Source organism: Juglans microcarpa x Juglans regia, chromosome 7D (assembly GCF_004785595.1).
Source record: "Juglans microcarpa x Juglans regia isolate MS1-56 chromosome 7D, Jm3101_v1.0, whole genome shotgun sequence".
Lineage (NCBI taxonomy): Eukaryota > Viridiplantae > Streptophyta > Magnoliopsida > Fagales > Juglandaceae > Juglans > Juglans microcarpa x Juglans regia.
In genome coordinates this window covers 5,045,134-5,067,833 of record NC_054606.1, presented here as the reverse complement: position 1 = coordinate 5,067,833, position 22,700 = coordinate 5,045,134, and the positions used below count along the sequence as shown (strand labels likewise).

General features: G+C 36.6%; 3 protein-coding genes across 3 annotated transcripts; 1 reads left to right on the top strand and 2 right to left on the bottom strand.

Moving 5' to 3' along the window:
• Positions 1-5,503: 5,503 nt before the first annotated feature.
• On the bottom strand, positions 5,504-7,545 carry LOC121240027. The gene is made up of 3 exons (XM_041137469.1): positions 7,153-7,545; positions 6,402-6,634; positions 5,504-5,854 (listed from the first exon to the last, which is right to left on the bottom strand). The coding sequence occupies exons 1-3, from the start codon at positions 7,444-7,446 to the stop codon at positions 5,659-5,661; spliced, it is 723 nt and encodes a 240-aa protein (XP_040993403.1). The 5' UTR covers positions 7,447-7,545; the 3' UTR covers positions 5,504-5,658.
• Positions 7,546-8,683: 1,138 nt separating this feature from the next.
• On the bottom strand, positions 8,684-12,638 carry LOC121240028 (50S ribosomal protein L17, chloroplastic). Its single transcript, XM_041137470.1, has 2 exons — positions 12,254-12,638; positions 8,684-9,309 (listed from the first exon to the last, which is right to left on the bottom strand). The coding sequence occupies exons 1-2, from the start codon at positions 12,492-12,494 to the stop codon at positions 8,900-8,902; spliced, it is 651 nt and encodes a 216-aa protein (XP_040993404.1). The 5' UTR covers positions 12,495-12,638; the 3' UTR covers positions 8,684-8,899.
• Positions 12,639-17,533: 4,895 nt separating this feature from the next.
• Positions 17,534-22,406, top strand: LOC121240032 (bifunctional bis(5'-adenosyl)-triphosphatase/adenylylsulfatase FHIT). The gene is made up of 5 exons (XM_041137476.1): positions 17,534-17,853; positions 17,970-18,080; positions 20,137-20,283; positions 22,046-22,144; positions 22,248-22,406. Exons 1-5 carry the CDS (start codon positions 17,743-17,745, stop codon positions 22,359-22,361), a joined length of 582 nt encoding a protein of 193 aa, XP_040993410.1. The 5' UTR covers positions 17,534-17,742; the 3' UTR covers positions 22,362-22,406.
• The last annotated feature ends 294 nt before the right edge of the window (positions 22,407-22,700 follow it).

The window sequence follows — 22,700 nt, the reverse complement described above, 5'->3', positions numbered from 1 at the left end:
ACTGAAGATTTTATGGATGAATACATACGTATTGGTGAAAGTACTACAATAGAGAGTCTTAAAAAATTCTCTGAGACAATAGTAAGTATTTTTTCAAATGAATATTTACGGTCTCCAAATGCCAATGATATTGCTCGATTGCTTGCGGTTGGTGAATAACAGGAATTTCCAGGAATGTGGGAAGCATTGACTGCATACATTGGAAGTGAAAAAACAGCCCCGCAACTTGGAAATGTATATACTCCGGCTACATTCGTGAAGCAATTATTATTTTAGAAAGTTGCTTCATATGATCTCTGGATATGACATGCAATTTTTGGTATATCCGATTGACATAACGACATTAATGTGTTAGAGATATGTTCTATTTTCACGGAACTTGTCCAAGGCTTGCTCCTGCAGTTAATTACACAATCAATAGCAACCACTACCAGATGGGATATTATCTTGCGAATGGTATTTATCCTAAGTGGCGAACTTTTGTGAAGACAATTTCATCACCACAAGGGAATACGAAAAAAAAATTATGAAAGCACAAGAATCCGCAAGAAAATATGTCGAGCGTGCATTCGGGATACTTCAACAACGATTTGCAATCATTCGTAGACCTTCCCGAATGTTTAAAGTTAAGGAACTAACAAATATAATGAAAACATGTGTTATTCTACATAATATGATCATTGAAGACGAGCGAGATGACAGTGAGGGTTCGAACATTGAGTATGATCAACTTGATGATGAAGTCCCGGAACTGTCGCGCAATCATACAAGTGAGCTTACAGACTTCATCCAGCGTCATCATCATATTAGAGACACCTCGACACATTATCAGCTCCAAGCAGATCTAATTGAACATCAATGGCTATTATATTCCCAATAATAGACATGTCTCATAATTGACTAATATTTTCTTCATGTTATAGTGACTATATTTGAGTTAATCAAATTTCAATTCGTATTTCCTTCATGTTAGTGTAAACTACATTTGAGTTAATTAAATTTCAATTCGTATTTACTTCATATTAGTAGGGATTATATTTGAGGTAATCTTTAATAGTTTTTGAAATTGTATTAGTCAATTTCCTTGTTTCAAAATATCAATTTACACAATCTAAATAAAAAATTAAACTGTCTTAGTATCAATAATATCGTCATCCATCATTGTCTGAAACAAAAAATAAATAAAGAAATAAAATTTTTACAGAAAAATATTATCAAACCAAATATGTTGCAGCATTGCGTCTTGTCATGATTTCCCTTTGCAGTTCCTGGAAATATAATCGTTGCAGTCCTGGCATGGCACTCACGTCTATCATCATAATGCGCTAATTCGCTTCCTTTCTTGCGAGCTCTAGTTTATCCGCCTCCAACCTTAGTCTTTCATCATTTTGACGGATTTTATTTAGCTCATTTTTCTTCTCATTTTCCATCTTCTCGGAGTCCAACCTCAATCTTCCATTCTAGAGACAGATGAAATTTAACTATTTTTCCTTATCATATTCCATCTTTTCAGCCTTGAGGCGAAAATACTCTTTTTTCCTGAGCACGTGACTTATCCAAAAGCGTATATTTCAGCTTGTTGAGCCCAACAATCTTATGTGCTAACGTGGCTTGGGCTTTTCGTTTTCCTTTCTCAACTTTCATTTCCATTGGTCGGTCCAATTCGATCACATCATTATCTATCACATTATCCGCCTCGAGATCAAAAACTAAATACACCGTAGCGCTTGAACATCGAGGTGGGGTCGGGGTCGGGGTCGGGGACATCATCTTCCTTCACTTTGGATCCTCCTTTGTCGAACATCAAATTCATTTAGGTTGTTCCTTTAACAGGTGACAACAATACTCGAACTGGAATGAGCATTTCTCTAGTGATGCTTACATAACCTTGGCCTTGTCAAACTTGCATGTAAACAAAAAACTTTATGTTACACCAATGTATAAAAAAATTAATTATTCATAAAACAAGTAAGAGTATGGATATTCTACCTTGTCTTGTTCGGTCATGCCACTTTGATTCAACCCTTCAACTTGCACTAGTTTTGTACAAAATTTGTCTGTCACCTTTTGAATAACCAATCACTGATGTATGAAAGACTTGATGGTCCGGTCATTTGTGGTTTCTTTTAATTGTTGGAAGTATTCATAAATTTTTTCCCAAAGTTGGGAGTGTTTTTGGTCTGTTCCCTGGATGGCATCAAGGCTACAATTAAGCCATTCGGAAACAAATAACTTGTCTTGTTCGGGGGTAAAATTCGCACTTCTGACTGATTTCCTAACGCCGATAAGATCGTTATGGGGTAGGGGTGGAGAGTCCTCAACAGTCATAGGAGAGTTTCCATTTTGCCCACCGTAAGTATGAAGTTTGGGGTTTTTCCAATCGCCAGCTTCGAAAACCAACTGGTGACATCTACGAAATTTGGCCGCCCTCTCATGGCTGCAACAACCGGTTGCCACTACTTGTTGGCCGTCCTGGTTACCTAGCCATTGAGGAAATAACCATAAATTTCATGTATCCCCACCAGTCTTTGTCATCATCATAGCCAAGGGGGTTTAATTTACACATTATTTTTTTATCACAACATAACTTTATCAAATAATGACACAACAAAAAAATAATGTAACAGAACTGACCAATTCACATATTCACACAAAACAACAACCAAACAATAATACAAATCACAAAATGCTAAATAAGAGCATTCCCATCAGGTTCCTTCATATCAAATTTATAAATAAATGGGGCTCAGAATGATGGAAATATTGACAGCATGTGTAAACAATGAGTCATTCATATCGAATGGTTGCAAAACTCCACCCGAACGTCCATTGCCTTTTTTGGAAAGTACTACAAACTGCAATATGGCAATTCGGGTGAGGATTACATCGCCATATCGATGGGGCCCTATTAACACTTGTGAATTAACCCGCACTATAATACCATCATCATAGCCTAATAATAGCTCCCTCACCTAAGAAATATGAAACACTGCAAATGACCCAACAACACAGAACAAATTAATGAATGGATAACCACAAACAATGATAAATCACATTTCATAACAACAAACTCCACCAAATTCTGCTCAAAACCAATAACCTCACAAATTTCATAACCACAAACTCCACCAAATTATGCTCAAAACCAATAACTCCACAAATTTCATAACCACAAATTCCACCAAGCTCTTCTCAAAACTAAAAACCCCACAAAAAGGTTGGAAAACAATGAGAGAAACAGATTAAAAAAAATAAATTTGTGTGATAGCATCATAAAATTCTCGGCAGCCAAATAGTCAATACAGCCAACAACATTCATAGACAGAAACCCATAGTAGAGTATCCTCAATAAGCCACAATCGCAAACCACAAACAATCCATCAACAAAATCAGTTGGACAACAATGAGAGAAACATATTTTGAAAAAAAATATGAGAAATGGCTTGTCACTTTCTCGGCAGCCAAACAGTGAATATAGCCAAAAATCCAACACAGATCATCCTTAAAAATCCACAATCCCAAGCCTAAATGAATGTTTAGATCAAACCAAACAGTTGGTTTCGCAATGAGAAAAACATAGTAATTAAAAAAAAAACAGAGATAATGCATTATCACTTTCTCGGCAACCAAACATTCAAGAGAGCCAAAATAATACATAGAAATCAATGGCAACGCAAGAATAAAAATGAGAAGCGGTTTCCTCAAACAAAACCCAAAACCATAAATCTAAACGAGATTAAAAAAAAATCGCAAAAAAAATGCAAATCAGGGAAAGCATTGCAAGCTTTCTAGGCAGCCAAACAGGAAAGACATCGCCGACACAGAGAGAGAGTTGAAGACCTTCTATTGAAGCTTATCTTAATCATGGCATCGGGAGGAAGAAAAATGGGAAGAGAGAAATAGAGAATGAAAGAAATATTCCAAGAAAAATACAAAAAAAAAAAAAAAAAAGGAAAAATGAGGGAAGAGAGAAACGGTTTTGATTTTGAAGAAACCGAAAAAAAAACTTACAAAAATTACAGATGGGGAGAGGCTGCGTTCATTGGTGTTGCGAGAGAATGGTCAATCGAGAGAGAAGAAGACGTGGGACGAAGAAGAAACCGAATGCGATGGGATGTACAGTAGTTTCTCATATATGAGAAATAATTATACACACCGTAAATATAAACCACAAAATAGAGATTGGGACGGAGAGGGTTTCTCTAAAACCCTATAATTTTCTCTAAATTATGGGAATAAGGCAGAGATGGAAAACCCAGTGAAAATGTTCTAAAGAAGGGTTTGCTACAGTAATTCGGACGTTTGGTGGACCCTTTGTAGAGTTGTGGGTCCTTGCAGCTGGCATTGAGTGGATAGCTCACTCTCAAAATCCGTACAGACACGATCATGGTTTCGGAGAAGAGAAATAGATGAGTAGCGTCTCTTCTCCCTTACAACGTGATGTCCTACGGTAATCCCGCATGCCTTGGCAGCATCACGGCTGTTGAGAGCATTTGTGTAGTGTGCCACAGCTACACACCCCATTTTCTAGCTTCTCCAAACTTTCAAAAGCATATAGGCTGTGTTTGATAAGTAAAGCAATCTCACTGGAGGATTGGATTCAAAACTAGTCACGACTTATTTAATCATTATAATTTTTATAAATTTTCATATAAAATATAATAAATAATTTAATTTTTTTAAATATTAAAATAAAAATAATATTAAAAAATAATATTCTAATAATATTTTATTTAATTTTTAACTTTCATCTTATCTCATCTTAACTCACTATCTAAATTTTACTATTTCATTACTATTTACAAATAGTTCACAATTATTCATAAACTATTCATCTCTCTCTCTCTCTCTTTCACTCACACACACACTTCTGTAACTTCAAAGGGAAACTTAATTTGCCCTTGTGAATTTGTGATGGCAGCTAAGCAAAATCCAATTACGACATGAGGCCGTTTCATTCTAGGATAAAGGCTCCCCTTGGATCTAAAACTTCCCATTTCCGACAATCTGAATCTAGAAACAAGACAAAATATAACTTAGGTTCGGTTTGAATTCACAATTCATCTCACTATTATTCACTACTATTAATCAACTTTAACTCACAAATCTCATTACTATTCGCAACTCATCTCACTACTATTCACAACCCATCTCAACTCATCTTCAAATCCAAACGAGACCTTAATTATTTATTTCTGGCCATAGGAGAATTAACATGGGTTAGAGAAGCGGTGATGAGCCAAAATATGGGTCTAAGTTCGTTTTCGACACTTGTTTTGTATCCAGACTAAAACTGGTGGAAATGGGATTATTTCAAACAGAAGGGGAGACGCTATCCTAAAGTACTTATATGATCACAAAGCCTCATCCTGGAACAGGACGTGAAATCTTAGCCCTAAAATCTGATATATTGACTTAACATAGAAAATACCAATTTGATGATATTTCTTATATCAACACTCTTCACAGTTTCAAAATGCAACTCCTAAATCTTACCACCTGATGAGTAAACCTTCAAAAATTAAAGTATGAACTGCCTGCACTCTCTTACAAAGTTGTATGCAAACTTCACCAAACTCAACTTCTACTTACTATTACATGAAGAAAAATCCAAACTGATAAGGAAATGCAGTTGGCTTGGCAGAGAAGGAAAATGCTTTATACTTTAACCTCCTCTTTCGATCCAGGGGGCAAGAAGAGCTCCCACCATCCAGATTCATATTTTGGGTAAGGTGCTACCCAGTTTTTTGGTTTCTCAAACTCTATATTGGCAGGATTAGAGGCTAATGCTTCTCCAATACTATCAGCCTCGAAGCTTTCTGATAAAACTCGGTCCAGTCTTAACTTCATGAACCTGCCGAACCACAAGATTATATCGGTCAGATAAGAGCTAGATACAGGGTAAACAAAAAATCTTACTTTTATTTTATTAAAGGGTGTGGTGTTTTCCAATGCACCAAATGTATCTATATATACGCCATGCAATTATCATTACATAATCTTATTTGAACCAATGGAGTCTCCAACTTTCATCAGCAAAACAACTGAAACGGAGAGAATATGCATCACACCCAGGCAGTCAAGCTGTGCCTGTCAATTGTTACCTATACAAGTAGGAAAAAGGAATAGGTATACTGGGTGGAAATTATAACTAAGTATTCATACTCCAATAGCATAGAACATCAAAATTATATGGAGCCCAGGGTCTTCTGCAGGTGAAACAAACTCAGAGCCTGCTGTTTAAAGCTTTGTTAAGTTTTGGTTCAACAGCAAGATAGTTATGTGATTCTGGAAATTCGGTATTGTCAACTATCTATGTGAGCGTTATACACAAAAGGTAGGGGAAAACAACAGAAAATAGAACTCCTAATCAGTCGACATTTTAGCAGTGATATTCTTACGTGATCCAGGGACCATTGGTTGAAACCAGAGCGACAGCAGGTCTTCGTAACCTCTTAGTAATGTTAGGGAATTTATCCAAGAATTTGGGCTCGATGACCAGCCAAAAATCCTGCTCTTTATCACGCTCTCCATAGAGACGAAGGCGCTCAGACAAGAGCTCCTGGAAATGCTCCTCTTCATCCAGCATGAATTTTGCGTTTGCAACAACGAAATAATATTTGTTGGCTTGTTGCTGTAGGGATAGATAAGAAATGAGATTAGAGTATTTGTACAATTCAATCCCAAAATCTGCAGGCGACGAAAGGAATCGCGTTAGGTGAGATGGTTTGGGTCTAAATAAATAAGCAGACTGAATTGGATCTGGGATTGGTGAGTAAAACTCAGTGATCTGATGTGAATTTGCTGAATAGCATTTTTCTATGCTGAATAATCATTTCTTAAACCAGATAAGAACATCGAAAGAAAGTTCTTTTTAATTAGTTGGTGACAAAGTAGCATTATAGCCAAGACTGGCAATGCAAGCGACCTACTAGCAAATGCCCAGAAGAGCAAATGTAAGTTGCAGTTGATCATGGTGGAAAATTATGGTCGATTCAAGCATTACGGTCTGCATATGGACATTGTATACAAATATATGCAAAAACCACAAACTAGCAAGCTAACTGAAAGCTAAGACGGTAATCAATTTAGCAATCCATACGCACCAAATTACATACATATACAGAGGCAAAATGGGGTACAAGAAGAAACCTTGTCGACGGCATTGGAGGAACTGAGATTGTCGGAATCAACGGCGGCGACAGCTGTCTTAACGGGGGAGGAGAAGAACAAGCGCCCATGGTGATCATCGGAATTACCAAAAGACACCAATCGCGGTCGTGAAGAATGATGATGATAATGGCTGCCGCGCCTGCCTCCAGTGCCTTTGATAATGGCAGCAGAGGCACCGCCACTGCCAGCGTATTGGGTTTGAGTTGGAGTGGGCATCCGGATCACCATGGAAGCCCAAGAAGACCCCAGAGAGGGAGTCGCCACACCCAACATATTTATCCTCTTTCTTCTTTACGGTTCCCACTGTGTATGTATATTGGAGGAAGAGCACCGGCACAAGGCAAAGACATGCATAGGATAACACAGAAATCTATCTTATCCAGTTTATCTGCTTCCTCTTTTTTATTTATTTATTTTTCGCTGGCGAGTTCTCTATGTTTTCATTAATTAGTTTAAAAAAATAATAAAAATTCATTTTTAGACAAAATGCTTTTAACTTCTATAATAAAATCGTTTAAACACCGAAATAATTTTCAACAAAATTTTTATCAAATCCTATACTCAATCACACAAAAACAACTTTCACCCAAAATAAAAAATGAAAATCTTGCGTTCTAAAAATTTTATCCCCAAATACATTTTTAATGAATTCTACTATTTTTATAAATTTCAATAAAAATATATCTTAAAGATATCTTGATACAGACGCTTTTGAATTAATCTTTCCACTAGCTATTTTTCACTATCCACACCTTATGAAAAAAAAAAAACTATCAAGTGTGGAGGTGAATAGTAACTGATATATATCAACTCCCGACATTTTTTTTATGGGTCAACTCTTTTATAAAATTCATAAAAAAAAAAAAAAAAAAAAACATAACTCTCATTTTCTAAAGACTCTTCTTTAATTTTAAATGTCGTTTGGATAGTAAATTGAGATGAGTTAAGTTAAGATAAGATGATGAGATAAACACTTCTTACCTCCAAACGGGCATCTATTCTTTCAATTTTCTTTTGAGAAATTTATAATCCACATGTTTGGACTCATTTCAATAATTATTGTCAGTTTTTAATTTTAAGACCGTATTTTAGAAAGTGGATGTAGCTCATAGAAGAAGTTGGCACGTTCCAAGTCTTCAACCATAGTAGCATTGTGCCAATCTGTCGTGACCTCACTGCTCTGAAAGAGAAAAAAAAGAAGAAATTTGTTTAAAATTGAAGGAAATGTTGAGAGGGGTCTTTTATCCTATGGGAATTACCAGTCTTTTCTCTTTATCTTTTTTTTTTTTTTTTTTTTTTTTTGAATTTCATGCTCACTCCCCTTTTGTTTTTATTTCTCTCGTCGTAAAATACATACTGCCTCGATTTTTAAAGCAAGTTCGGTTGCTTCAGGTAGGAAAATATATAGGAAACTACATATCTGTAAGAACTAGAACTGAGGAACCAAGAACTACCGAAGAAACACAGAAACACCATACTAAGCTGAAGAAAAATGATGCCGAGACTACACTGCAACTTCAAAAACATCTGGATTCAGATAATCAGTTCGCTAGAGCATTCCTGATAACACAGGACATTACCTAAAACTAAATTGTAACTTCAAAAACATCAAGAATTGGATAACCATTCATTAGATCATCTTTAATTGCAAAATACATCACCCAGCTGATTCATGCCCGGGACAGTGCTAGTCTGAGTATTAGTTCGCACGCATATATGGTCGCGTCTAGACAAGCTCAATGTAGGCCATAGGTGCATTATCCCCTCGCCTTGGCAGAGTTCTTATAATTCTCGTATATCCTCCATTCCTCTCCCCATACCTGTCCGGAACCTCTGCAAACAAGGCATGTACAATCTGCTTCTCATAAATGAAGCCAAGAGCTTGTCTCCTCTTATGAAGAGATCCATCCTTTGCCAACGTGATCATCTTATCAACATACTTCCTCATTGCGCTTGCCCTTGCTCTAGTCGTTTTGATGCGGCCGTGTTTGAGGAGTTGAGTTGTGAGGCTACGAAGTAGTGCCCGACGTTGATCAGGGGGCCTATTGAGTTTGGGTACTCGTCTCCCATGTCTCATGGCAAAGACTCGACCCCCATTGTCAATGATTTTAAAACAGTGGCTAAAGCTGCTAAATTCTGCACACAGAAGACAAATTATTTTGCCAGGTAAAAAGAGATTTTATTTATACTATCAAAAGACAAATGAGTGCTTAAAAGTTCTTCAAAGTCAACAGTAAGAACTAAAATTAAGAAAAGGAATGCAACATAAGCTTCTCATAAAAATGTTACTCATAGGGCTTAAGGTATACCACAAGTTATTTAGCAGGGCAATAGTAACAATTGCCCCAGAAAGGGAAGAAATCAGCACTGTGAGATGCTGCTGAAAGCAGAATAAGACTGCAGATAAATCTAAGACAGCAGTAGGACTTGTAGTTCTTGAAAGCTAATCAACAAAGTCAGGCGCCAAGCAAGTTAATTTTTATTAATTGCACACAGCAACACTACCCAATACCGAGGTAGTACACAAGAGGAGCACCTGATTAGGGAGGTGGAGGAAAATAGAAAGCCATAAAATCAATAAGAAGAAAACGAGAACAATTATAAGCCGATATCCAGACATAAAGAGTTAAGTATGTTCTTTGTTAAAAAAACCAAAAATATGCATCTAAAGCCACACATCAAATTTTTCTTTCATAACAATGATGAGAAATGCTAGTATGCCACCTGCGTTTGCCCCCTCATTTTGACCGCTCATGTATTTAATTTTTTTTTACTTAATAATTAAGAAAATGACCTTTAGTGTATTGGTGTATTTTTTTATTTTTTAAAAATATTTAAATATGTTGAAAAAATATGAAAAGAAAAAGAAGGAAAAAATAAAAAGACAAATTTGTGCTAGGCTGCATGCCCAGCGGTCATTGCTGGGCGGCAGCCTAGCACCACTCAACAATGATTTATGCAAATCAATGTAACATGCACACCCCAGATTTTATCTTTCCAAAAACAGAATAAGGGAAGAACATATCGGATGGTTCAAGATGGAAAAACACAAGAGCAACAAATCAGCCAAGACACTAGAAGGAAAAGGACATTTATTTTTTGGATAAGTTAGAAGGAAAAGGGATATTGTGGTGCTAGTGGCAGTGTAGGGTGTTAGGAATGATAAGAGGAAAAGTAAACAAGAATGAGGAATCAATCATACACGACACAAGATTTACGTGGTTTAGCAACATGCCTACGCCCATGAAACTGTAGAGGATTTTATTCAGATGAAAATAAAAAATACAGTGCAGCGGCTGTACAATGGTTTAATACAATATATAGTAAACCCTACTCAGTAGGTTGGACCATCAAATCGGGCTGCGCACAAACAGAACAAGGCTCCACACAAACAAGCCCAACATAGGGGGAATGAAATCATCTTCCTAAAGCATCCATTCACTATGCACATGCACTCCTATTTAGCTCTCTTCAATGGTATCACATGACTTGTGCTACATCAAATAGGCTTGGGCACCAACCCTATCGGGTCAGAAAACCTTCCCTGACACCTTTCAATAAAATGGTGAAGTAGGTAGTGCCGTGTGGATGCAATGTTGTGATACGAGAGAGAGAAAGGGAGGGAGGGAAGGAGGGACTGTTGTGATCTGAGAGGGACAGAGAGGAGGGAACTAGAAGTGGCCAAGGGGGTGAAATGAAAAAACAGCCCATGGATTTTCAGGTAAGGGAGTGGGGTATACATTTCAGATAAGGGTAGGGTTGGGTTCGTTGGAATCTTGACCCTCCTTTCCGACTTCCAACTTGACATAGGTCAGAAGTCGAAACTTGGCAACTAAACATGGGTCGGAAGTTGTTGGACATCCCTAACAACAGACCAACCAACAAACATACAAATCCCAAGGTATCCAGGTTGCAGTTTCAAAAGTAAAAGCACAAACTGCAAGTTATTCTAAGGGAAACTATAACAAAAATTGTCAAAAATGCTTTTATCATCACTTGATGATACACCATTGTACTGGTTTCCCACCATGACAATGGTGAGGCAAGATTCTTCACTTGGATGACTGCTTGACCGAGGTACATAGAAAGTTCCACAATCAGGTCAAACCTAGGACACTCAAGTAGAACTCTATAAGGCAAGAAGCCACCCTTGCTCTTCTCGAGAATCTAAGGTTAGTGCCCATACTTCCTTTCTATTATGCTCCTTGTTCTCTATTTGCATGGGTAGTTAAAGTGGAGCTAGAATAAAGCATTTCTTTTTCCAGGTGTTTTGTAAAAGGCATGTATATAGAAGTTTTTTTCTTCTTTTAAAAGGAATCATTTTGTTTATGGTTTGGAAGTGCACTGAAATCAACTGTCGAAGATACTAAATCAATATTTACATTCAATTGTTAGCCTCTATGTTGGCTGTATTATAGCTCTATGTTATTTAATTATTTTCAGTAATAGAGAACACCTTTTCTACCTGATTATTTTTTTTACGATTATTTCGCTATAATTCTCACTGATAAAGAAAACCTTCTTGTTCTTATTTTCAGCGATATAGAACACCATTTTGTATCTTTTCTCTCTCCTTCTCCATCTTCTTTACATTCTTCTTCCTATTAGTTCCATTATAGCCTACTGTATTTTATGACTGTTAGATCTCGCCATTCACTGCAATTATAACTTTTAAGGGCATCTTCTTGTACGAAGATGGAAATTGCTCGAGCAAAGTTAAAGGATTCCACTAGGAAGTAAGCATTTTGGCCAAATAAAGGAAACAAGAATTGTGTTCGATATGAACAATACAGAATTCACTACAACTTTGGAATATAAAGAGTCCGGTAAGACTAGTTCAGTGGTTATGTGAATGAAAAAAATGCTCGAATGTCACATTTGAAATATCTAAGCAAAGACAGATAAATCACAACCAAAAAAAGTGGTGAAGAATGTGCTAAATAACGACTCATGAGGTGAGCAGTGTTCAAAACAGGGATGAAGAAATGGAGGCAATTAATTTTAATCATCCTTCTTGGAAGGCTTCGTCCAGCAGCGAATGATTAAAGAGAGCTAAACTTGATTAGATTTACAAAAGCACCTGGAGAAGCAATTGGGAATGGAAGTGATTGAAGAGGAGCGAGTCCGGTGTAAGACCGTAAAGCCAATTTGGGCTTGGGCTGAAACGCCGCGGCCATCCTCGGGAAGCGCGATGAAGGAGGTGGACGAAGAGGAACCGAAGGCGGGAGGGCTGATCTCAGAGATGCCATACTCCACCTACTGTTGCTGCCATTACTAGCGCCAGTAATTGCACAGCAGAAGCCCGACGAGAAGGACGCCATTCCTGCGTGGACGATGATGTTCCTTGTTCTACCGGACAAACAAACAAGGGATAACTGATAAGGGGATGGGGGAATTGCAGTGCCGCTAAATTCTTAGTTGTTCTTAGTTGGATAAGATGTTTCGGAATTCTTACATGGGATAAGCGGGACCTCGTTCAATTTCAGAAAATTTTTAATCCAACACGTTTAATCATTATAATTTTTTTAAAATTTTTACATAAAATAAAACAAACAATTTAATTTTTTTAAATATTAAAATAAAATAATATTAAAAAATTATATTCTAATAATATTTTATTCAACTTTCAACTTTTATTTTATCTCATCTACAAAAACAAAGGTTTTAAGCTCTAAATAAATAAATTTGGTGTAAAGCTTTTATAAAAAATAGATCATATTAATAAAAATTAAGTTTTTTATATTTTTTTAAGGTATTATTTTCTTTTATAACAATATATGCAAAATTTGTCTATTTAGAACTTATTCAAATCATTTCTCTTCTTACATGTGATTTGTCTTAATTTTTGAAATTCAAATAATGTAATTTAAGAGTAAAATCATATATTAAGATATATGCAAATTCCGTCTATTCTTTTTTTTTTAAATGAATTTTTATTATTAAGATCTAATTATTTTATATGGTTTTTTTTTCTTTCTTTCAAATAAAGGGTGTAAGATTTGTATATCTTAAAACCTATATGAAAAAAATAAATTTTTTAATAGTGAACTCTATTTTTTTTTAAAATGATTATGTGACGGTTACACAATTCGCAATTATATATAGAATTACTCATAAATATTTTTCTTTTTTCAATTTCTGTTAAAATTAATCTTAAAGAATTTTAGGGTTTGATAGTTTGTTTAAAAAATATTTTTATATTTTTTCAATGTGATAATGGAGAAGTTAAATGACCACTTCGTAGGGTTTTGTGACTGGAGTAATGATCGAGATAAGCTTTAAAGGCATAAGTTTGTACAAAAGTTTTTATAAAAATGTGGGATACATAAAGAAAAATAAAATTTTTATATTTTTTTTTATAATGGAATTCAAATTTTATAAAAGACTATACGATATTTATACATTTGAGACTTGTATATATCTCTATTTTTTAAGGGAAAATTTTATCACTTATTAATCAGAAAAACTTACATCTATGATCGAATGTATTATGAGATGTTCTCATATCAAACACGACATCATAAACTAAAATAATGTATTTGGCGCTCAACCAGTGCACTATTTTCTTTTGTGATTAATTTGGTCTTCACTATTGATAATACTCTCTATAGACAAACGTCCAAGAGATAGCACTCTCTGCTAAACAGAGACTCAACATCACCCTTAATAGAAAGAGATAACTCAACCTCTACAGACAAACATCCGAGAGACGAACTCTTTTTTATTTTAATTAATAATGAGGAAACCAAAAAAAGAAAACAGTAAGATAGAAGCAGAAAATAACGGATTACAGTTTGGACCAACTCTGGTAGACATTAGAATCTGTGACGACCCGTGAGGGCAACAAATATCTCTTTTCAGCCACAAATGTCAAATCTAAAAGGTCAGGTGGTAGTGAGTCCGATGATCTAGCGCGTGTGTCAAGAAGAGCTATTAGAAAAGGTGGTGCGTGAGGTGTAACACCCAGATCCCAAAAGTCCGGAGAGTGAGCTCATATTACTTAAAATCATCTCCAATAACACAATTATATCTACTCCAGAAACTCCCTAAAAAATATTAACTTATTTTTTCAACACAAATATCTATATTCCTCCACATGGACACTATGGCAATACCTCAATAAAATAAATTAAAAATCTCTACAAAAACTCGGGAATATCCATGACTCAGAATGCCATATAACATAAAAAATAAATCTACTAAATAAAACTCTCCAATAATCATTTGTGCCCTTTGACACTTATTCCTCTACGACCATCAAACCTTGCTAACACTTTCTACTCTTGATTTACAGTTGAGGTATCAAAATCATTTGAAAAATATTATAGAGATAAGGGATAAGTTATCAACAACTCAGTAAACAAAAAACATATACTAGTATGTAAACATGAGCATTTACAAACTTCAGAATGTAGAACAAAATATTTTTATTTTCAAAATGTAGAATTAGAACATATTATAAAAAATATCAGAGCGAAAGTTCAAAAATATTCTTATTCAAAATTCCTTTAGCATAGCATAAACTGAGACATTACATCAGAACATAATTCTATGTTTAACTTACGTGGTAGAGTTGTGCAAACCTCGAAGGTCAACTGAGCAGAAACAGAATGTGAAATCTTCCCCTTATTATTCTCGGAGCTCCGAGTGTGCACACAGGAGAGACTACGCAGAAAACCACTTAGGCTTCTAAAGTGGGTGTACCAAAAACATAAAAGTTTATACTAACCCGAACGGAGACCACAGTTTTACACCCATGGTAAGGTCAGAATGAAACAGAAATATAATTTCATGCCAGAGGTTTCAAAAATCACATCATATCATATCAGAGTATAGAACATATTCAGAACAGAACATAATCAAATCATAAAGATAAAATTTATGCACAAAATTTTCATATTCGCTCTCTTGTGCACAATTCAGAAACAAAATGCCAAAATAGCCCATGTCTACACCAATCATGACAGAAAGTATTTTCTTCTTATACAAAGTTTCATGAGTAATTCAAAACAAGTAACTGAGGGTATTTAAAATTTCATTTCATGACAAAACATACATATTTTTCTAAAATCGACCTCAGTTCATTTTATTTTATGTAAAGTCTAACATAAGAACTCCGCTTACCTAGACTTTTTAGCTTCTTTAGAATTTTTCACAATAGTGCCAAACGAATATTAATCATCACCTATAAAATAGTTACGTAACCTTCGTAAATTTTTAATCGAACACGTATTTCGATACTTAAACTTGAAATGCTAAATTAACCTATTTTCCTAAAATTCTAAAATTCTCGTGTCTCTAAAATATCATCACTTCCAATATTAATCTATACATACTTAATATTTTCTACCAATACATTAAACTCTAAATTATTCTTGTTAAAAAGGCAAACAACACTTTTTGGGCTAACATAGAGCAAGACTAAGCCCACTTAAAAGTCCATTGTAAAATCAAGCCCAACAAAAAGAAATATTAGTTCAAGACCCATTTGCTTAGGCTTATAACTCGAAAGATATAAATGTAATATCGGGTTTATGCTTAACAAGTTTTATGGAAACTAAATAAAACACTTTCTATTTTGAAAACAAAGCAGCCACTAGCAAGGGTGGTACGACTGAGGCTTATCGAGAGGGAAGGGAGACGTGATGAATCTGGGTGGTGAGATGAAGACGCCGGCGAGCTGGGCGGCTAAGCACTGAGGGAGATGAGTGATGGAGGGAGAGAGAAATAACGTGAGAGAGAGGAAGAGAGCTTGACGTCAACCAGTCCATGTGGCTACTAGCATGAAGCGCAAGGTGAGGGGCTACAGTTGTTCGTCTATGTGTATCCTTAAAACACTTAGCAATGTGAGAACCTTCTAATGGTGGTGCTGCAGCAGTGCACAGTGGAAGGTTGAGCAAGAAAACTTGCTTTGTTGTTTTTGTTCTATAAAAACAAGGGGCCTTCGTGTATGTGTTGTGTCGATTTTGTATGGGGGAAGCGAGTTAAGTCTTGGACAGTGCAGAGTTTGATGATTCTCAGTCTCGCATGGGGCAAGAACAGAAGTTGCATTGGGTGAAGGTGGTAGGGCACGAGAAGGGGTTTCTGTCAATGTGGTTTGTTATTTGTTGTATGGTTGGTGGTCGTGTGGTGATGCTTTGTTGAGAGAGGTATGGGTTGGTTGGCACCGTGGTTTATGGTTATTTATATATTGGCTCAATTTTACACAAAAGGGTGGTGGAAGGCTCATTTGGTGTGTGGTTTACTTCGGAGCAGGTTCTATGCGACGAAGGTTGGTAGCTTGAGGAGGAACTTTCGTGACTTACGACAACAAGGAACCTGAGAGGTAATTTGAGAGAGGTGGATTGTGGTGGAGCTATCGTGCTTGGTGGTTCAGGGGGTTGGCAACGTGAAAGGTGGGTTCTTTACAGCTGCGCGACCATGGAGGCCAGAGCCATGGCTGTGTCGATGGCGGATTTACCGTGATCGTTGCTACGTGAAGCTTGTTATGGTGCCTGGTTGCAGCGAGTACCTGTGGCAAGAATGGCTTATGGTGGCTCCGCTACAGGCTAAGGTTGGGCTAGCATGCTGACACAATGAATAGCTAGGGAGTGGTGATTTATGTCTGAGGAAACGAAGGGGGCTTACGGGTTGTGATCTGCTACATGTGGAGGGGCTGTTTTGTAGTGCTTGGCTTGGAGGTGGGATTGGCTGAGTTTCCGTGCATGGGATTCCATGGAAGCTGCGGAGGCTAATGGGGCTCTGAAAAGCCTAGGATTCATGAATGGTAGTATGTGCAAGAGGTTGTGCATGAAGTGTATAAATACATGTAGAGATGTGCATGTTTGGACTAACGGAAAGAGACGTGCAATGTGGGGAGTTTTTAAAACAAACTGCACGTTGGGTCTCCCAGTTTACAGTAAACAGGCGTGGGCCCTAAGGTGATCAGGTAGAGCCCATTTCAAATATTTGGGCCCACGTTTTGGGTAGTATATAAGATTAATAAAATGGGTTTTTTTCCCTGAATTTGGGCCTCGATTCAAACTCTACAATATTTCAACTTATCCCACAAATTCCTCGGCCCCAACGAATTTTCATCTAATCCAAAAATATTTAATAAATTTAACTAAATTGGCGAGCCCACAAAAACTCGCTATCTGCCAAAACTAAAAATATTATGACTGTAGTTTATTTCAAAAATTTACTCGAAATCTCAAATGGGTTTTTCGTACATATAAATCCCAGCACTTTTTTCAGACAGATTTTAGGCCTATGAATCTTCTTGTGCTGCGTGCGAGGCCTCTTCCCTCTTCGACAGATCAGATCTGGAGCCCTTAATTTTTACAAGAGAGAGAGAGAAGAGAAGTACTTCTTGTATATATCTCTATTGGCAGATGGACGGAGGCCCTAAAAATTAAAAATGTAGGTTTTTCAAAACTCCATGAAATATAATATGTATGGTATGACCGTATGAAATCAGAAAACTTGGGGAGCTTTTGTTAAAAGGATAAAAGTTCAGGTGCGGATAATGCAATTAACCAAAATAAGGGGGAAAAGAAAAAGGAAATTCCACATACTCTCAGGTACAAAATGGTAAAGCAGATGCTGCTGCAGCTGTTGCCACTTCTCGCTTCCCGACCAGGCTGCTTCATCACGCGCACATCAAGGCCAAGGGCGCTCCGATCATTCTCCTCCACCAAGGCAAGTGCTATAATCAACGAAACAATCAGTTTTATTTCCTTAAATTATTTCTTTTTTCTGTTTTCTCAACGTTGAATTCAGTCTATGAAGTTATCTAATCTGAAAAATGGACCCAGATGTCGTCGGAATCCTACACGTTCGGGCCTTACAAGATACCCAACGAGGAAGTGTTCTACTCCTCCCAGCTTTCCTATGCTATGGTTAATCTGCGTCCCGTCGTTCCCGGTATATGCCTTTCCCCGCCTCTTCTTTTGGCATTTTGATAAACAAATAAGAAAATGCATCACCCTTTATGACGATGAGAAAACAGGAAAAGAAAAACTTGATCTTCATACCCATAAAAGTTGATAATGTCGATCACTCATCCATTGTTATGTAAAATCACATGTATGTTCTATATACTCAATGAGGATGACAACTAGGTGGCATTCAGAGCTTATCTTCCATAAGAGTCTTAAGTTTAAATAATACTACCTAGGAAATTACTACAATGCATCGAAGTTGGAAATACCCACCAAACTTCTATCAAGAGCCAAGAACAAGGCCATTATATTGAATCAACCAAATTGATATATATCATATATCAGCAAGAGGTGCATGATGCATCGTACAATGTTGTGTAAGGGCATCCTTTTGCAATTGGTTCGATCCTTGGTAAGGTTTTTATCTGACAATGCTGTCTAGAAAATGCTAGCAACAATATTGTGTAATTTCTCATAGGATATGTTTGTCAGAATTTTCTAAGCTTTTGAATTATCCTGGAATTAAATTGCTTCTCTCTCTCTCTTTGAGTGTGTGTGAGTGTGCACGTGTGCCTGCATATATATATATGTTTGTGTGTGCAACAAGCTATCTTTTAGTCTATCTTTGGGTAGCCAATTACTCATGAGGATTTATTGGTTTTATCTCTACACATATAGAGTGTGTTATACAATATCTATTGCTTCCTCCAAAATTTTGGCTTATTTACTTTCTGCAGATGCTCTCGCATACTTACATGCATGCTGCCATGTATTGACTAAAATAAGGTTAATAGTTAGTGGTGCTTATGGGGGGCTGCTAGTGAAATGATGACATAACCCAAAACTTGCTTGATAATGTGCAATGATATGAGGAAACGAGGTTTTAGTATGTAAAAGTAGGAAATGTAAGATAGGTTCCAACATTCTACTTTCATTCAAAACCCTCGATCCCAGAAAAAAATTATATCATTATTTCTAACCAAGAATATTTATTGCTTATAACAGGTTGAAGTGGTCTTTGCTCCCTTTTTCCTATTGCTTAAGTTGAAACTTAAAGTATATAATGCTCTCGTCCTTGCTGTCTTAACATGAATTGTTTTTTGTGAATTGCTTGTCGTACTGCTCTTATGTTTTAATACTCGAATACTCCTTTATTATTCTGATTGTTTCTCTTTTCCTTTGCAGGTCATATCCTTTGCTTCGGAATATTAGGATGTTATGTTGAAATTGATTCAGCAATTGTTTAATGTTCATGACTAGATTTAAATTAGGTAAATTCATAGCAGTGCATTTGGCTTGTGTGGAAAATAAGGCAAAACCGTGTGGGAGTTGATGCAATATGTTGTCATATACATCCTGCAATACATTCACTCGTAGATAGGATATGCAAAGCTTTATTCTCCTAAAGTGAGTTTGCATATGAAACACATTTATATACATATAGAAGTTGCCTTGAGAGGCAGCAACTTTCCGAAACATTCAATGACTGCCAAGCTCTGCCATATTTCATTTATGATGTTCACTGTTAAAGTAATATTTAGTACCTTCATAATCCTAAATTACTTATTTCTGAAGTTTGCAAAATATCACAGATATAAAAATACTATTCTCGGTAGACTTCACGAGCACCACTTGCAAACACTGCCACGGTTACTGTTCACAAAAGCTTTGTCATACATCACACGAGTAATTGTGGCACAAATGTGCATGTATCTATCATAGCTACGGTGCTGGCAGAACTGCACATCAACTATTATGCATGCTTATATTTGTGGCATGCTGCTGTGCCCCAAAAATAAAAATAAAAATAAAAAAATTGAGATTTGTGGCACAAATGTGCATGTATCTATCATAGCTATGGTGCTGGCGGAACTCACATCAACTATTATGCATGCTTATATTTGTGGCATGCTGCTGTGCCCCAAAAATAAAAATAAAAATAAAAAAATTGAGATTTTTTTTTTTAATTTTACAATTTTCATATTTGGATATATTTTGTGGATTTGTGGTTCGATATTCAATGTTGACTTGACATTACATACATGTGCTTGTCTGTCCAAGGCGTGAAGTTAAGCGCTTTGTTGATCTCACTGTTGATGAGACTAGTGATTTATGGCTCACTGCACAGAAGATCGGCAGCCAGCTTGAGAGCTACCACAAAGCATCATCTCTCACATTTTCAATCCAAGTAAGACCGATGTTGGTGGATCAAATCATTTATTTTTATAGAATATCAGTTATTCTTTCTTTTTTTTTTTTTTTTTTTTTTTTTTTTTGTTTTCCATATCTATGACTAGTATTGGATATTTAGTACAGAATGTGTAGACCAGGGTTAATAGGGTGTTTGGTCCACATTTTTCTCCGTTCCAATATTTTGAAATCTGTATACAAGTGCTTACCCTTATGTTTTTCCTCCAAATGCAGCTAGAATATAATCATACAGCTGTAACCTCTAGATTTTTTTCCACCTATCAAAGAAAAGAAACCTATTGATTTTTTCTTTTGTTTCTTTGCTCTTGTTTTATCACATTTTATTCCCCTTTAGTTGTTTATCTTTCCCATTGTACTCTTGTTTCCACTTCCTAATTTTTATCATACAAGTGTTGTGGTGCTTAGGTGTTTCTCTTGAATGCGACCTGTGTACATGGGCTATGCCCTATTGCTATTGTTAACGTCGTGTTCCGTATACCTTTGGGCCGGGTTCCAGCAACTTGGGTCTTGGGCCTTTCAACTCCACACTTAAGAAAACATAGAGAGTGGGCCTTGGTGGAGGTCGGGGAGTCTCCGATGCTTGAGTCAGTATATCTGCTTAGTAGTTTGTGTGTGAGCTTAAAAGAATCAGAGAATGTTCTTCGTACTTTGGGGACATCTTTTATACTAGGTTTCTAGGTGGGGATAACTCATACTTGGCCTCGGAAAGTTCATGTCACTTCAACTATTCACTTAGTTAGAATCCCTTAATGCAGCATAGCTCCCAAACTCACTTTATCTTGTGGACGTTCCTTGTTAAGCCCCTTCATGCGCTGTCAGGAGATCGAGAGTTCCTCGTATCTCCCGCCCACCTGCCTGCGCAAGTTCCTGAGGATTGGGTATCATCGGGGAGTGTCAGGGTAGCAAGTTCCATTTGCCCCTACCGTTGGCTTTTCCCATGCGCGGGTGCTTCATGGATGGTTTTTGCTCATGGGCCGAGTACTTTGTAGAGGTCCACTGACTCCTTTTAGAGAAGGATTGTTGGGCTTGACCGGACTCTCTGACTTACTCTCCTAGAGATCCCTCCTGGGCTTGCTATATGGGCCAATAGCCCCGTTACAGCTATAAATAAAAGTTCTTGCTTACCTATAAAAAAAATTCATACAAGTGTTGTGGTGCTTTCATGAGACTGTTGTGTGATAATTAAGGACAAGTAAAGTCTTTTGTTACCGATGTCACACTCTATCTCTTAGATCAAGTCGTTCTTTAGTACCCTGGAGATTCTAGACTGGAAGCATTGATTGACCGCATAATCACTTGGCTTCTTACATGCACAAGTTAGGTCTTGTTTGTCACTCAAGAATGCACATAAATGTTGGAAAATTGGAACCATCGTGGTTATTTTTTTTCTTCTCCAACATCTAAGGGTGTTTCTAGGATACAGCTTCATGTGATCGTTACTCTAGTTAAACTCCATCGTTCTAACTTTTTTCCAGTTTTCTAGCATTCAGTAGAGCTTTGGGTTAAAGTCATTTTGCATGACAGCAGACGTAGCCTGATCTATATGTGTTTGTGGGGGACACTTTAAAAGGGTGATGCCGTTGACAGAGAGCTTTTCATATGAATCCATTTTTCCGCACCTGGCTGTTATTACCACTGCTGCATAATGGTGTTTTTGTCTTTGGAAACCTAAGTGCATGACCTTTATTTAAACCTTTTTTTTTTTTTTTATAAAGATATGATCTTTGTTTAAACCTTAGGATGGGCCCCAAGCAGGACAGACAGTACCCCATGTGCACATCCATATCCTGCCACGGAAAGGCGGTGACTTTGAGAAGAATGATGAGATCTATGACGCAGTAAGAGGGAAAACTTGCTTCATTACTTTCTCTCGCTCCTTCTACTTCTTCAACCTTTGACGTGGATACTTACCTCTTTACCTGCTCTTTACTTGTGGTCCAGATTGACGAAAAGGAGAAACATTTAAAGCAAAAGCTTGACTTGGATAAAGAAAGAAAGGACAGAAGCCTTGAGGAGATGTCCCAAGAGGCAGATGAATACAGAAAGCTCTTGTAATTGTTATTTTTGCATGAAATATTTCTTAGTTAAATAAATAAATAAACCTATTTGAATGGTCAGGAAAAAGATTTTAAAGCATATATTGTGTGATTTTCTCTCTGATGAAAGGTGAAAATTGAGATGCCTAGCTTGTCATATCAAGATGATAATCATATACCCTTATCAATTAATGTTTGTCATAGCCATGTGGTAGGTATTGCATGCACATGGATTATTTATAAATTTATGATATCTTGGATTCCTAAATAACTACAATTTTCTTTTTCAATTTTAACCCTAATTAATTACACTACTGATTTAGATTTAGATTTAGATTTAGATTTAGAGAGAACTACT

Coding starts and splice junctions, on each gene's coding strand:
- LOC121240028 (XM_041137470.1), bottom strand. CDS start 12,494: ATGGCGTCCTTCTCGTCGGGCTTCTGCTGTGCAATTACTGGCGCTAGT. Junction 9,310..12,253: donor ATTCCCAATTGCTTCTCCAG/GTGCTTTTGTAA, acceptor TTCTGTGTGCAG/AATTTAGCAGCTTTAGCCAC.
- LOC121240027 (XM_041137469.1), bottom strand. CDS start 7,446: ATGTTGGGTGTGGCGACTCCCTCTCTGGGGTCTTCTTGGGCTTCCATG. Junction 6,635..7,152: donor CCTCCAATGCCGTCGACAAG/GTTTCTTCTTGT, acceptor CTATCCCTACAG/CAACAAGCCAACAAATATTA. Junction 5,855..6,401: donor ACCAATGGTCCCTGGATCAC/GTAAGAATATCA, acceptor GTGGTTCGGCAG/GTTCATGAAGTTAAGACTGG.
- LOC121240032 (XM_041137476.1), top strand. CDS start 17,743: ATGGTAAAGCAGATGCTGCTGCAGCTGTTGCCACTTCTCGCTTCCCGA. Junction 18,081..20,136: donor TGCGTCCCGTCGTTCCCGGT/ATATGCCTTTCC, acceptor TGACATTACATA/CATGTGCTTGTCTGTCCAAG. Junction 22,145..22,247: donor ATGATGAGATCTATGACGCA/GTAAGAGGGAAA, acceptor CTTGTGGTCCAG/ATTGACGAAAAGGAGAAACA.